General features: G+C 35.6%; 1 protein-coding gene across 6 annotated transcripts in view; it reads left to right on the forward strand.

The window, feature by feature from the left end:
* VPS13B (vacuolar protein sorting 13 homolog B) overlaps positions 1 to 16,820 on the forward strand; it is a 752,513-nt gene that overhangs the window by 83,269 nt on the left and 652,424 nt on the right. For all 6 annotated transcript variants that reach the window (XM_027594446.2, XM_027594522.2, XM_027594594.1 and 3 more), the window contains exons 9-13: positions 2,301 to 2,396; positions 2,884 to 3,006; positions 3,473 to 3,610; positions 4,754 to 4,841; positions 13,263 to 13,451. In XM_027594446.2, coding sequence (XP_027450247.2) covers positions 2,301 to 2,396; positions 2,884 to 3,006; positions 3,473 to 3,610; positions 4,754 to 4,841; positions 13,263 to 13,451 — 634 coding nt within the window. The remainder of the gene's footprint in view (positions 1 to 2,300; positions 2,397 to 2,883; positions 3,007 to 3,472; positions 3,611 to 4,753; positions 4,842 to 13,262; positions 13,452 to 16,820) is intronic.

Below are 16,820 nucleotides of genomic sequence, written 5' to 3' on the forward strand. Positions count from 1 at the left end.
AAGTGTAGCTACCATCTGTCACCATACAACGCTATTACAGTGTCTTTGATGATATTCCGTATGCTGTGCCTTCTATATTCATTCCCATGACTTGTTTGTTCCATAATGGAAGCCTGTATATCCTATTCTTCTTCATTTTGCCCATCCCCCCACACCCCTTGCCTCTTAGAACCATCAGTTTGTTCTCTATTTATTGGTCTGATGATTCTTTTTGTTCATTTGTTTTTTAGATTCCACATATGAGTTAAATCATATGGTATATTGCCCGTTTTAGATGATCCAGAAGTTATTTTTAATATAAGTTGTGAGGGAATTTAAGGATTGCTAGTAAAGTTCTGTCTTTTCTGGTGACTTTTGCATACTTATGTTCAATTTTTTTTTTTTTTTTTTAAGATTTTATTTATTTATTTGGCAGAGAGACACAGCGAGAGAGGGAACACAAGCAGGGGGAGTGGGAGAGGGAGAAGCAGGCTTCCCGCTGAGCAAGGAGCCCGATGCGGGACTCAATCCCAGGACCCTGGGATCATGACCTGAGCCGAAGGCAGACGCTTAACAACTGAGCCACCCAGGCGCCCCACTTGTGTTCAATTTGAAATTATTCTGGTATATTTCTCTTCATTGATGAAAAGAATTGTATTAAACAGTCAGAATAGTTTGTATTTCAATATAAAACTTTTATAGACTTTCAGGGCAGTAGTTGTCATTAGGTAATACCTCTTTTAAAAAATTTAGAACATTTATGTTTCTAAGGTTTCTCTAAGGGAAATATGTTAAGATTTAAGAGGAAAACAGAATTCATTGTTCAGCTTGGATTTAAGGAATGTATGGAATTAATTTGTGGTTCATATTTTGGTCAGAAACTGTAAGGTCATATTTCTACATTAACATTCTGAACAGTTGATATCAATCCAACAAAAATCATGCCAAATTAAATGTAGCATTTAAGAAATCATGTTGAAGATTGTTCTTGTAATGTTTGAGTCCTTTTAATCAATTAATTGCTTTTTCTCGATAGTAATTGTAGACAGCTGAAGGGTGATCAAGTTTAAAATACTGAATTTTACTTGAGCATTTTATAGAATTGTACTTTAAAATAATGACATTGTGTATACCAGTTCTAGAAGCATCTAAAAAATAAGGGCTTACATATAAACTTTTTGTTACAAAAAAATGAGAATGATTAGTTGATTTTAAATATAAAGAAGTTATCATGCTTAAAATTATAACTTTTTGGTCTAATAAGTTCTATTTGATCTAAATTAAATACTTTTTTTTTTAATGTGATCTTTGACTTTGCCTTAATGTTTGAATAATACATCAATTTCAGAAGAGTAAGGAAGGGTCTCATTAGTAAACATGGGCAGAATACCTTTGAAAAAATAAAAACATTATTTTGGAACAGTTTTAGATTTACAGAAAACTTGCAACGTACAGAGAGTTCACGTAGACTCCTTCCTCAGTTTCTCTATTGTTAATATCTTATGCTATCATAGTACATTGTCCAGACTAGGAAGCCAACACTGGTGCACTTCTTTTAAATTCCAGAGTTTAACTAAATTTCATTATGTTGTTTTCTGTAACATGATCCAAACTAGGATACCACATTGCATTTAGAAAAGTACCTCTTAAAAATAATTTATCTAAGTTTGTCTGGATACATACAAGTAATGTGTTGTAAGCTTCAGGGGTGCGAGGCTTGTTGTTGGGGTGGTGGTTTTGGCAGCATCTAGATTAGTACCTATCTAGCTGTCACTCATTAAGTATTTGCATGATCGAATGAGTCTGAGACACATACTTTGAAAGTAAACACTCATGAACCTACTTCCCTCATAGAGCTAGATGAAGTTTTGTTGAATTTGTGTTTTGTTTTTTTTATAGTTTTCTTTTTGATGAAAAATTTGGGAGAAATTTTGGAAATGATTGAACTAACTCTGGTTGAATGTGTATGGGATATAAAATGAATTGAGGTTAATATATTGGCAGAATATATGAACCATTATATGAGACTGTTATAGCTACATAGCTTTTACCTTTTTAAGCAATATAGTTAAGACAAAGAAGTTAAATAAAAGGAAGATGGTATTTAAATTCTCTATTTGAGCTTGGAGTGGCATATTCAACCTTTATACCATGGATAATCTGTTACAGCTGTTTTTGTTGCACCTGTTTTCCTGCTTAATAATTAAATTTCCCGAATCTTAAAATTGGCCCTGTTTCCATCAATTCATCATAATAAATGACAGTTTATTGCTATCTAATACTAATTTTACTTACTTAATGTTCCTGTATTGTTTTCTTAGCTCACTGAAATGCAAGCTGAGAGTAGTTATTATAGCCCTCAGAAAGTAAAATCCAAAGAAGTATTGTGTTGGGAACAAGAAGGAACTACAGTTGAGGTAATCTTTCAACATTGAACATACATATTTAAAACTTTTTGGAGTGGTCCTTAATGTTAATATTTAATAAATGCAGGCTTTTATCATAGTGGTATGTTTAAAATATATTCATGGTTTTTTCTATTTTAGTCATCAGTAGTATTGGTTGAAATAATTATTACTTTAACAAAGATTCTACTGTAACATGTGACATGAATTCTTTCATTTTCTCATTTAACTTGTGTGAGCTCGTATGTATGTGTGGATTAATGTTCATAAGGTGCCAGTCATTGAGGATACAAAGATCTGAGGATACAGAGTTAAGTAAGATGTTTCTTAATTTAATAGGGTTTATGATCTGAGGAGAATAAATTTGGAAAGGCCATAATCCTAAAGAAGTTTCTACTAATTCAGAAATTCTACAAGGAAAGCCTGTAATTTTTTTTAAGCCTGGAACATTTTTATGAAATTCAAATTCTTAGTTCTAATGTTTCCTTCCCTCTTATAGGCCCTTATGATGGGAGAGCCTTTCTTCGATTGCCAGATTGGTTTTGTAGGCTGCAGAGCCTTGTGCCTTAAGGGAATTATGGGTGTTAAAGATTTTGAAGAGAATATGAATAGAAGTGAAACTGTAAGTCAAATTCTCCCCCTTCCCCCCTTTTTTGGATAGAATGCAGGGATAATGAAGTGCTTATTGAAGTGTTTAACCATACCAAAAAATCTGTTAGACTACATATATCTTTGGCTTAAGAAAGGAACTTTACTGTTTTCCCCTGTAAGAAATTATAGAGCTCAAGGGAATTTAGAAAGTTGGTAGCACTTAACACCTGGACAGTAGTTCCAAATACTTTCCAATTCATAAATGTTTCTTCTTTCTTGTTTATGGCAGCTACTTGGAGTTCCTTTTTGGTTTGTTAAAATGTTCTTTGCCAAGATAGGCAGTGAAAATGGAGACAGCATTCCTTGTCTTTTTACAGGACTTCACATTGTAGTGATTTCTATTGACTACTGAATGGGTGTTATAAAACCAAGGTTTTATTTTCTTTAACAGTTTAATGATTTTTCCCCCTGTTCAAAAATTTTGCATTTATTTTCAGGAAGCCTGTTTCTTCATTTGTGGTGAAAATTTGAGTATGAAAGGTTTGACATACCTTACAAATTCATTGTTTGATTACCGAAGCCCAGAAAATAATGGTACTCGTGCAGAATTTATCTTGGATGCAACTCATCATAAGGTCAGAGAATATATATTTGAGCCAATTTCTAGGTTGTGTTTGGGTGGATATTTTGTGTGAATACTTGTAATTGCCATTTTTCTTCTCAAGTAATATATTCTGAATGCTAGTTGTTTATTGAAGCATTTAGAATATTTTTGTCCAGCTTCTACATCTTAGAGAAGTTTGAAGAGTGCACATAGGTCTCTACTTCTATATACTATGTAGCCAGTTAGTTTATCCATCCCCTACTGTTAAAATAGTCATAGAGGAAACTTGTAGAGTTATCTTTTAGTTGCAGTCACTTTTGGATATGGGATTAATGGGAAGAGATGAAGAATTTCACATTTTACTATGTATATGTCTTAGTGTTTAATTTTTCATGTTAAATTAATGTACTTTTTTTTTTTTTAAAGATTTTATTTATTTATTGGACAGAGAGAGACAGCGAGAGCAGGAACACAAGCAGGGGGAGTGGGAGAGGGAGAAGCAGGCTTCCTGCTGAGCAGGGAGCCCGATGTGGGACTCGATCCCAGGACCCTGGGATCATGACCCGAGCCGAAGGCAGACGCTTAACGACTGAGCCACCCAGGCGCCCAAATTAATGTACTTTTAGGGAATAAATTTAAAAATTCAAAAAAGTTTACCTGAAGATTAGTATAAAAGAATAAATAATATATATTTTAACCCTTTTTACTACGTTTACTTTTGTAAAGAATTTAATTTTAATCTGCATATTTACATATCTTTTAAATATTTTAGTATATCTTTAGTATTTGAGTTGTTTCATATAAGTGCACTGGAATAAATAAAGATTAAATATGTTTCAGAGTATATATTGGACAGTTTTGTGATGGTGTTAAAGGTCAAGGGTGTACTATCCTATTCCATTATAGGTATTCATTAACCAGACATTATTGATAAAGTGGTCAAAATGTCTAGTAGAATTATGGATGTCTTTTTGTGTTGTCTTTAGTAGAATTAACACATTATCTTTTTTAGAAGTGAATTCTTTGGATAGCCTTTGTTCTTTTGTTTTGGTAATCCTTTTAGTTGATACACATTGTATATAAGGATGTATGTTTGATTCTTGACCTGTCAGGTTTTAAACTCTGAAGTCTCTTCTGTACAATGTGTGTTCTGTTTGCTTTTCTTTGTTGGCAGGAGACATATACTGAAATAGCTGGAATGCAAAGGTTTGGGGCTTTTTACATGGATTACCTGTATACGATGGAGAACATCAGTGGCAAAGGTACTAGTTTTTTTCCATTATGTTTGCTTTTCCTTGGACAACAGAAACAAAAGACTCTTCAGAATCAGTTGATCCTTGACTGGCTTTAATCTGTTACATCAGATTTACCTTTTGGTACTTTGGGGAATGGAATAATTTTAATATGTTATAATTTTCTTAGACATTTAGATTCTTAATCCTTTATTTGTGTAGTTGATTGAGAAGACATTTTATATAACCAATCAGATTTAGTTCTATTATGTACCAAATATTGAAATTTTGATAACATCAAATTTCATGTTGCATTAAGTTGTCAAAAAGCATCAACATTTCCTTTTCTGTGTTAAATGCATTTTGAAGGTTATTTAGATATTTTTATTAAAAAACTTGTTTCAAGCAGAATAGTGGAAATAAATTCTTCTGGAGACTATGGATATAGTCTTACATGTTTTAAAAGCAATCATGTTTTTAAAAAATTAACTGATACTTTATGTGCTCATCAGTATCCTATATTGTGCTTATTTTCATCTTTTTTTCATACTGAAAACTTAGTGAAAATAAGTTAATCCTTTTTTGTTAATTTTTCATATATTGATTTTTGTGTGTTAGGTGATGAGTTTGATATAGTGAATGCCAAGAAGACCAAAGCATTTCTCAAGAAACTAATAGGTAGTGTTTATACACTTAAATAAATGATTATAATATAGCACATTAAGAACAGTAGTTAAAATGGAGAGCTAAGAGAGGTCTAGGTCAGAAAGTGATTACTTTTATGTGTAGGGTTAAAAACTTCACAGAGGAGTTGATCTTGAAAGATCATTAAGTTTTGTTAGAGGAAAACAGAAGGAAAGAACAGTAATTTTCTCCTTCCTCTTTTTGTAATGGATTTCTAAATGTTGGTGTTCTCATTGATCAAACCTTGGGTTTACTTTTTTCTTTAAACGCTTTCCTGATGTTCTCTCATTCTTTTCCATTGATTTAGTACCTTTGGTATGTTGTTGAAGCACATATTTATAATTTTAGTCCAGACTTCCTTAAGTTTAGAATTAAATATCCAATGCATACTTGATATTTTTACTTCTTTATGTGTTTCACAAATATTTCAAAACTGAAGGGGCACCTGGGTGGCTCAGTCATTGGGTATCTACCTTCGGCTTGGGTCATGATCCCAGGGTCCTGGGATTGAGCCCCATGTTGGGCTCCCTGCTTGGTGGGGAGCTGCTTCTCCCTTTCTCACTCCCCTGCTTGTGTTCCCTCTCTCACTGTCTCTCTGTCTGTCTGTCAAATAAATAAATAAAATCTTTAAAAAAACAAAACAAAAAACTGAGTATGTTCAAATGGAATTATTAAAATCTTTATGACTGTCTACTGCTTACTGCTTTTCCCTTAGTTTCAATATTCTTGTCTTGGAAAATTCTTCTTCTGTATTCTGGTTGCTCAAGCCAGAAACCTAGGAATCATCATGACCTACTTCTCCTCTCCTAGCTTCCAGTCCATCAACACATTTTTTGTCAAATTTCATCTACAAAATCTATTTTAAATTCGTTGACTTCTTGTAAACCCCACTGTTACCACTCTCATCCAGTCTACTGTCCTCTCTACATTTTAATGGCTTTTTACTGGCTTCCTGCTTCTTACGCTTTCAGATTGGTTTAATTCCATGCTTAAAACCCTTACTTCACTGCCTTTGCATTGCTTTATTTATTTATTTATTTATTTATTTAAAAATTTATTTATTTATTTATTTATTTGTGAGAGAGAGAGAGAGAGAGCACAAGCAGGGGGAGCGGCAGAGGGAGAAGCAGGCTTTCTGCAGAGCAGGGAGCCCGATGCGGGGCTCGATCCCAGGACCCCGGGATCATGACCTGAGCCAAAGGCAGATGCTTAACCGACGGAGCCACCCAGGCTCCCCTGCATTGCTTTATTTAAAAATAAAATTTAAATTGTGTATCAGATTTTAGTCTTGAGTTACTTGGAGAATAGTGATAACCGCCAAGGAACATAGAAACGAGTAAGGATTTTTGGAGGAAAAGATGTGTTTTGACATACCTGTGGATATTGAGGTAGAGATTTTCAGTAACAAATTATATATAGGAAAGGGCAACTAAGAACTTTACAAATTGTTACAGTGTTGGAGTTACCAAATGTAAGATGGTAGGTTTCTTCTGGTTCAGTATGAAGTCTTCTGCCTGTGTTATGGATTCCATATCTTGTGAGGAGGTGGAGTATCAAGTAGTTGTCCAAGTGAAGGAAACCAAGCACTGAAAATTTTATTTGTGCATTTGTTGCTTCTACACTTTCTAAAAGATAGAGACATAGTTACATTTGCTGGGGTGCTTATATATGTTCAGTATGAGAAACTGGTAGTTAACTTTTAAATTTTTCATATTTTCCATTTCGAAGAGTAGGATACAATGTTATAAATATCTTAGGCCTTAACTTTTTTTCCAACAAACTATTAGATCATAACATACAAACAGGTTCTACACATTTATATACAGAATAGCAAAGAATTATAATAGAAATACCTGTGTGTGATAAATTTAAATTATTTTTTTGTCTGTGGTACTGAGACTAAAGATTGAACTGAAATCCTTTGTTTGAAATTACAGAAAAGTAAGTTTTGAAAAAGTTATTAGAAAGTGTAGATACGGGGTTGCCTGGGTGGCTCAGTTGGTTAAACATCTGCGTTCAGCTCAGGTCGTGATCTCAGGGTCCTGGGATTGAGCCCCGCATCAGGCTCCCTGCTCAGTGGGGAGTCTGCTTCTCCTTCTCCCTCTAATCCTCCTTCCCGCTTAAGCTCTCTGTCTCAAATAAATAAATCTTAAAAAAAAAAAAAAGTGAATACAGAACTTTTGTGTTTAATTGGGTCTTTCTATATTCTAAAGGTATTAAGTGCTAGGTAGCCTTACTTTCCTATTTCTGTTTGAATAAACAAAATGGCTTAAGAATTAGAAATTACTGGGGCTGAGGAGTTCAAGGTGGCGGAGGAGTAGGAGACTGTAGTTTTATCTGGCCCCAGGAATTCAGCTTAGATAGCTATTAAATCATTCTGAACATTTGCAAACTCAACAGGAGATCTAAGAAAAGAATTGCTGCAACTCCACAAATAGAAAAGCGAACACTTTCTGCAAGAATGACAAGATGGAAAAACCATCTCAAAAAAGAGAACAAGAGGGAGTACTGACTTCCAGGGACCTAATCAGTATGGTATAAGCAAGACGTCGGAACTAGAGTTCAGAATACCGATTATAAAGATACTAGCTGGGCTTGAAAAAAGCATAGAAGACACTAGAGAATCCCTTTCTGGAGAAGTAAAAGAACTAAAATCTAATCAAGTCGAAATCAAAAAGGCTATTAATGAGATGCAATAAAAAGTGGAGGCTCTAACTGCTAGAATAAATGAGGCAGAAGAGAGAATTAGTGATATAGAGGACTAAATGATGGAGGATAAAGAAGCTGAGAGGGACACCTGGGTGGCTCAGTTGGCTAAGTGTCTACCTTCAGCTCAGGTCATAATCCCGGGGTTCTGAGATTGAGTCCCACATCAGGCTCCCTGCTCAGTGGCAGCCTGCTTCTCCCTCTGCCTGCTGCTTCCCCTGCTTGGGCGCACTCTCTCTCTGACAAATGAATAAAATCTTTAAAAAAAATAAAGCTGAGAAAAAGAGAGAAACAACTATTGGATCATGAGGGGAGAGTTCAAAAGATAAGTGATACCAGAAAGTGAAACAATATTAGAATAATTGGGATCCCAGAAGAAGAGGAAAGAGAGAGTGGGGCAGAAGGTATATTGGAGCAGGTTATAGCAGAGAACTCCCTAACTTGAGTAAGGAAACAGGCATTCAAGTCCAGGAGGCACAGAGAACCCTCAAAATCAATAAAAATAGATCAACACCTCAAAGTGTAATAGTGAAATTTGCAAATCTCAGAGACAAAGAGAAAATCCTGAAAGCAGCTTGGGATAAGAGGTCTGTAACCTACAAGGGAAAACATTAGACTGGCAGCAGACCTATCCACAGAGATCTGGAAGGCCAGAAAGGACTGACATGATATATTCAGGGTACTAAATGAGAAAAATATGCAGCCAAGAATACTTAATCCAGCAAGGATGTCATTCAAAATAGAAGGAGAGATAAAAAGCTTCCAGGAAAAACAGAAACTAAAAGAGGTTATGATCAGTAAACCAGCCCTGTAAGAAATATTAAAGGGTATTAAGTGAAGAGAGAGCCCAAAAGTAACATAGACCAGAAAGGACCAGAGACAGTATACAAAAACAGTGACTTTACAGGTAATACAATGACACTAGCTCCCTATCTCTTAATAGTTAACCCTGAATGTAAATGTGCTAAGTGTTCCAATCAAAAGACACAGGGTATCAGATTGGACAAAAAAGCAAGGCCCATCGGTATGTTGTCTGCAAGAGACTCATTTTAGACCCAAAGACACCTACAGATTGAAAGTGAGGGAGTGGAAAACCATTTATCATGCTAGTGGATGTCAGAATAAAGCTGGGGTGGCAGTCTTTATATCAGACAAATTAGATTTTGGACCAAAGACTAATAAAAGATGAGCAAGGCCACTATATCATAATTAAAGGGTCTATCCAACAAGATCTAACAATTGTAAATATTTATGCCCCTAATATGGGAGCAGCCAATTACATAAGCCAATTAATAACAAAATTAAAGAAACACATTGATAATACAATAATAGGGGACTTTAACACCCCCCCACCCCCCACAATGGACAGATCATCTAGGCAGAAGATCAACAAGGAAACAAGGGCTTTGAGTGACACACTGGACCAGATGGATTTCACAGATATGTTCTGAGCATTTCATCCTAAAGCAACAGAATACACATTCTTCTTGAGTGCATGTGAACATTCTCCGGAATAGATCACATACTGAGTCACAAATCAGGTCTCAACCGGTACCAAAAGATTGGGATCATTCCCTGCATATTTTCAGACCACAATGCTTTGAAACTTGAACTCAGTCACAAGAGTACATTTGGAAAGAACTCCAATACATGGAGGCTTAAGAACATCCTACTAAAGAATGAATGGGTCCACCAGGAAGTTAAAGAAGACACCACCAAAAAGGAGAATTACAGACCAATATCCCTGATGAACATGGATGCAAAAATTCTCACCAAAATACTAGCCAATAGGATCCAACAGTACATTGGAAGGGTTATTCACCACGACCAAGTGGGATTTATTCCCAGGCTACAAGGGTGGTTCAACATCCACAAATCAATCAACGTGATCTACTACATAAATAGAGGACAAGAACCATATGATCCTCTCGATAGATGCAGATAAAGCATTTGAAACTCTTCACAGTGTAGGGATAAAGGGGACCTATCTCAATATCATAAAAGCCATGTATGAAAAGCCTACAGCAAATCTCATTCTCAATGTAGAAAAACTGAGAGCTTTTCCCCTAAGGTCAGGAACACAGCAGTGATGTCCATTCTCACCACTGTTGTTCAGCATAGTACTAGAAGTCTTAGCTTCAGCAGTCAGACAACAAAAAGAAATAAAAGGCATCTGAATTGGCAAAATAGAGGTCTCACTTTTCACAGATGACATGAGACTTTGTGGAAAACCCAAAAGACTCCACCCCAAAATTTCTAGAACTCATACAGGAATTCAGCAAAGTGGCAGGACGTAAAATCAATGCACAGAAATCCGTTGTATTTCTGTACACTAACAATGAGACAGAAGAAAGATAAATTCAGTCAATCCCATTTCCAATTGTGCCAAAACCCGTGAGATACCTAGGAATAAGCCTAACCAAAGAGGCAGAGGATCTGTACTTGGAAAACTATAGAACACTCATGAAAGAAATTGAGGAAGACACAAGGAAATGGAAAAACATTCCATGCTCATGGATTGGAAGAACAAATATTGTTAAAATGTCTATGCTACCTAGAGCAATCGATACATTCAATGCAGTCCCTGTCAAAATCCCATAAACTTTTCTCACAGAGCTGCAACAAATCCTAAAACTTCTATGGAATCAGAAAAGACCACGAATGGCCAAAGGAATGTTGGAAAAGAAAATCAAAGCTGGTGGCATCACAGTTCCGGACTTCAAGCTCTATTACAAAGCTGTCATCATCAAGACAGTATGGTACTGGCACAAAAACAGACACATAGATCAATGGACCAGAATAGAGAGCCCAGAAATGGACCCTCAACTCTATGGTCAATTAATCTTCGACAAAGCAGAAAAGAATGTCCAATGGAAAAACGACAGTCTCTTCAACAAATGATGTTGGGAAAATTGGACAGCCACATGCAGAAGAATGAAACTGGACTTTTCTTACGCCATACATAAAAATGGACTCAAAATGGATGAAAGACCTAAATGTGAGACAGGAATCCATCAAAATCCTAGAGGAAAACACAGGCAGCAACCTCTGTGACCTCGGCCTCATCAACTTCTTGCTAGATACATCTCCAAAGGCAAGGGAAACAAAGGCAAAAATGAACTATTGGGACTTGATCAAGATAAAAAGCTTTTGCACAGCAAAGGAAACAGTCGACAAAACCAAGGCAACCTACAGAATGGGAGAAGATATTTGCAAATGTCTTTTTTTTTTTTAAGATTTTATTTATCTATTTGACAGAGAAAGACACAGCGAGAGAGGGAACACAACAGGGGGAGTGGGAGAGGGAGAAGCAGGCTTCCTGCGGAGCAGGGAGCCTGATGCGGGGCTCAATCCCAAGACCCTGGGATCATGACCTGAGCCGAAGGCAGATGCTTAATGACTGAGCCACCCAGGTGCCCCAATATTTGCAAATGTCTTATCAGATAAAGGGCTTAATATCCAAAATCTGTAAAGGACTTATCAAACTCAACACCCAAAGAACAAATAATCTAATCAAAATGGGCAGAAGACGTGAAAACATGTTTCTCCAAAGAAGACATACAAATGGCCAACAGACACATGAAAAAATCCTCCACATCACTTGGCATCAGGGAAATACAAATGAAAACCACAATGAGTTACCACCTCACACCAGTCAGAATGGCTAAAGTTAACAAGTCAAGAAACAACAGATGTTGGTGAGGATGTGGAGAAAGGGGAACCCTCTTATATTGGTGGGAATATAGTACAGGTACAGGCACTCTGGAAAATACTATGGAGGTTCCTCAAAAAGTTGAAAATAGAGCTACCCTATGACCCAGCAATTACACTATTAGGGATTTACCCCAAATATACAAAAGTAGTAATCCGAAGGGCCACCTGTACCCCAATGTTTATAGCAGCAATATCCACAACAGCGAAACTATGGAATGAGCCAAGATGTCCATCGACAGATGAATGGATCAAGAATATGTGGTATATATATATGATGGAATACTACTCAGCCATCAAAAAAATGAAATCTTGCCATGTGCAATGATGTGGATGGAAATAGAGGGTATTATGCTAACTGGAGTAAGTCAGTCAGCGAAAGACAATTTTCATACGATTTCACTCATGTGGAATTTAAAAAAACAAAACAGAGGATCACAGGGGAAGAGAGGGAAAAACAAGATGAAATCAGAGAGAGAGACAAACCATAAGAGACTCTTAATTATGGGAAACTGAGGGTTGTTGGAGCGGAGGGGGTGAGGGGTGGGGTACCTGGTGACACAATGTTACTATGTCAAGTGTATCTCAATAAAGCTGAAAAAAATTTAGAAATTATCATATGTTGTCACTTAAAACAGTAGATTTATGTATTAAGAACAAATCTCTAATGTATGGGGTGTACACATTAGATAAAGAGAAATACCTGTAGGTAGAGCCGATGTTTTTCTTAGAAGATAGTCCTTGATTTCCTCTTCAATAATGGGCAGATAAGGGACTGAAGAATTTGGGTTCTGTACCATGAAGCATGGACATAATAATTTTATTCTGGAAAAAGTTTAAAGCAGGTAAAACCTATTGTTCTCTTCCATGATCACTATACAACTGTCACAGTGCCCTGTGAACATTTTTTCAGTGAAATTTCTTTTTTTTTTTAAATTTTTTTGTTATGTTTTTTCAGTGAAATTTCTAAGATAAAAGTGTAAAATGCAACTTCCTCTACTCACCCTTCTCAGTCAACATCATAGTATTGTGTATAGAATTACTGGGTATGGATATTAGCCAGTTAGATTTTAGAGACTGATTTTCTAAGAATGACCATTTCAATTTTATCGCACTTCCTGTAACATTAAATAGATTATGGGGGTAATTGTTATTTGAATCAATATTTTTTTGTTAATAATAACCATCTCATTTGTGTAGAGAAAAATATAGATTGGCAGTGTTCTGTTTAATCAGCCAATGGAGAATTGGTTTTAAGGCATTAAGCTATAAGCTAAAAAGATAAGATTAATATTACAGTTGGTATATCTAGTTGCTTAAACTATTAATATAAGATGTGGTTTCTTGTAGGTTCTACAAATCAAGACTTTTCTTCAGGAAAAAGTGAGGATATGGGAACAGTTCAGGAGAAATCTACAAAAAGCCTTGTTATAGGTCCTCTTGATTTTCGTTTGGATAGCAGTGCAGTACATAGAATTTTGAAAATGATTGTTTGTGCCTTGGAACATGAATATGAACCATATAGTGGGCTAAAACCAGGTTTGTTTTTGGCTTCATTTTGAATCTCTTGCTAGTTGATTTGAATGATTATATAATCCAATTTGTTGTAGTTTGCTAAAGTATACTTTTTTGTGTAGTTTTTCTATCTGATTTTCATGTGTTTAGTTGTACGTAGAAGTTATGGGAGAGGTCAAGATTTGGAAATTATTTACATAAGCACTTTATTTGCCAGTATTTGTCAGCATTTTATTACCACACTTTTTGATACTTTTCCCTGTGTATATTCCTGAAATACCATTTTCCCACCTTTGTGGTTTCTGAAGAGCAGACATGAAGATGGACTCTAAACATACAAACTTAGCATTCAAGGAGATGTAGGTCTTATGGTTAAAAACAGAATTTGTTGGTCACCTAATTTTCTCTACGTGGCATGAAGGTGTCATGGTTTCCTAAAATACAAATTCATTTTTTATGCAATAAAGCACTCTAGAGTAGGATATAATAGCATAATAATATAATAATAATAATATAGTGTCAGACTATGGCTTGAATTCTGACACCTGCTTTTGAAGTTAGGATATGTAAGTGATTTTTCATTTCTCTATCTCAGTAATGAGTTTAATTGTAATAGAGATGGTTAAATTGTCTCCCCCATATCAATTATCGTCTTATTTTATGGTAAAAGAAGTTTCTATAATAACAATTCTTATAATAAAAGTAAAGACACATCCCAGGTATAGTCATAGGACTCAAGGTTCTGACTGTGGGATGGGAGCAGAACTTTAAGTGAATTTTGGGGCAGTGACTTTAAAAGGAAATGGACGTACCTTCCTTTTTTCCTTTACCCCTTCCTTCTGGCTGGAAAAAATTATAATGGCAGGAGTTGGAGCTGCCATCTTTGACCCTGAAACAAAAGTTGCATGCTAAGGATAACAGCAACAAGACAGCAAGAACCTGGGTCTTTGGTAGCATGGTAGCACTGTCATCTCTGGATCCTTTAGACTCCGATTGTTATATGAAATAAACTTCTGCTGCTGTTCAAACTTTACTTGACTTGTCATAGCAAATTTACCGTTATCTAAATATTACACTAGTAGGACCAATTTCCAAAGATTAGTGCACGTAATAGCATGTAACACTGTGTCTAGTGCGTAGTAAGTGCTTGACATGTTTATGCATTCATTTCTTGCACCTTGCTTGCGTGCCTACTCCATCTCAGACACTCTTTAAAGGGCTAGAAAAATGTGTATAAAATGGCTAAAATAAAAACGGTGACAGTACCAAATGTTGGGGAGAATGTGAAGAAACTGGATCACTCATCATTGCTGGTGGGAATGTAAAATTTATAGGTACTTCTGAAAACAGTTTGTCAATTTCTTTAAAACTAAACCTGCAACTACTATATAGCCCAGCAGCTGTACTCTTGGGCGTTTATCCCAGAGAAATGAAAACTTAGGTTCACACAAATATCAATACCTACTTTGTTTTTCTCATGTAAAAATCCAAGCTGGTAGGTGCTGTAGCGGATCAGGGTAACTGTTGCTTGAGGTGGTCTCTAGACCCAGAATTCTTTGTCTTATTATTCTGCCATTCTTTGAGATATACCTCATCTACGTGGTAAATGTTGGACCATGATTACAACATTTAATTTGAATCAACAGGAAAGGTGGAGCAAGAGAAAATGGTAGGTATGTGGTTTTATTTAATAATCTGTCATCCCATTTCCCAAACTTAATAACATGTCCCTATACCTAGTAGCAGGGATACTGGAAAGTATGGTAGTCTCTGGAAGCCTCAGTACCAGACTTCAATTCAGAGGATTTTATTGCTAAAAGAAAGATTGTAATTAGCTGTCTCTTTGACAGTGGAATGATTCCCTACACACACACACAAGTATATATAACATGAATTTTTATCTGAAGCAGTTTATCATCTCAAGAATGTGACACACACACACATCTGTATCTATTTTTCTACATATCTATATATGCATATATATAAACTATATGTGTGTGAATATATATGTACTGTTCACTTTAGTTTAATATACAGACAATTCTCACTTTCCATGGTAATTAGGAATCATAAAAATGTGCCAGCTGAAATCATGGAAAGTGATCATAATCAGTGGGACAAATTGAAACTGTTTCACACTTTTGGATATTTTTGTCAAAAAAAACCTAAAAGCTCTCTTACTATTGGTTTGAATGTATATAGAAATGAAAAGGGAATAGTAAAGTAAGAGTTTTATTTCTTAAAAAAAGAACAGAAAAACTTAAGAGTAGTTTAAACGGTGCTTGTCTCCTTGTGCTGTAACTTACAATATAGAGTGACTCTTTCCTATGCTTTGGCAGATTGTTATACTTCTAAGTTTGGATCAGATTCCCATACATTTCAGTGTCGTGAAAACCTCTGAGAGTTCCTTTAATGGGAAGTATTTTGTTTGCATCACTTCCTCTGGGACCTCTTCAGATATCTTCATTCTTTTTATCACAGCCACTTTCCTCATCAACATTGATAAGTCTGTCTTCACTAATTCCCCTGGCTGCATATCAGGAGTCTCTTCAAGGGTACAGTGTTGATATTCCCACAGTCAGCTGTTTCTTCTGTAACTCCTTGTATGTTACCAGTCTTTGTTTCTTTGCTGCACTTTCATCTTTGATTGCCAGTTCTGTTCCAATTACCCATTTTTGTAAAATGTCACATGGGTTTATTACTGGTAAACAAGGAGGCAGTACAACTACATGATTTGCTATCTGTGAGTTAAATAACAGATATGAGATACAGTAACCAAACCTGACTGACTTTGAAAGAAGTGATGTGATTGGCCACTGATCATAATCCACATCTTTTATCTTTGTTATGATTTGTGGATTGAAGAACTTGCAGTAAGGTTTGTACTTTATGCACTTATTATACTGTGGTAACTGATATTTGAACTATTTTTGGGGGAACTGGCATTTTTTAAATAAAACAAGATAATTGAAACTGATGTATACCAGAACTGTGCAAAGTGAGAGCTGCTTCTACATACATAATGTGCATGTAAATGAGTACATATGTATTACATCTTAAGTACTTATCCACTTTCTAAAAGCTATTTATTGAGATGTAATATACATATTGGAAAGCACAGAACCTAAGGGTATAGTTCTGTGAATTTTGCAAACTTAACCACATCTATGTAACTGTTCAAGAAATGGAACCTTAGCAGCACTCCAGAAGTCCCCTTTGTGATCTATTTTCTTTACTCCTTTGACCCCAAGGGTAACCGCTCTCCTTACTTCTAACTTCTTGGATTGAGTTTTTGCTTAGCTTATAATTCATATAAATGGAATCACACAATATGTACCTTCTGTCTCTGGCTTTAGCTTTAGCTTGTTTATGAGATTTATTTCATTATTATAT

Source organism: Zalophus californianus, chromosome 4 (assembly GCF_009762305.2).
Source record: "Zalophus californianus isolate mZalCal1 chromosome 4, mZalCal1.pri.v2, whole genome shotgun sequence".
Lineage (NCBI taxonomy): Eukaryota > Metazoa > Chordata > Mammalia > Carnivora > Otariidae > Zalophus > Zalophus californianus.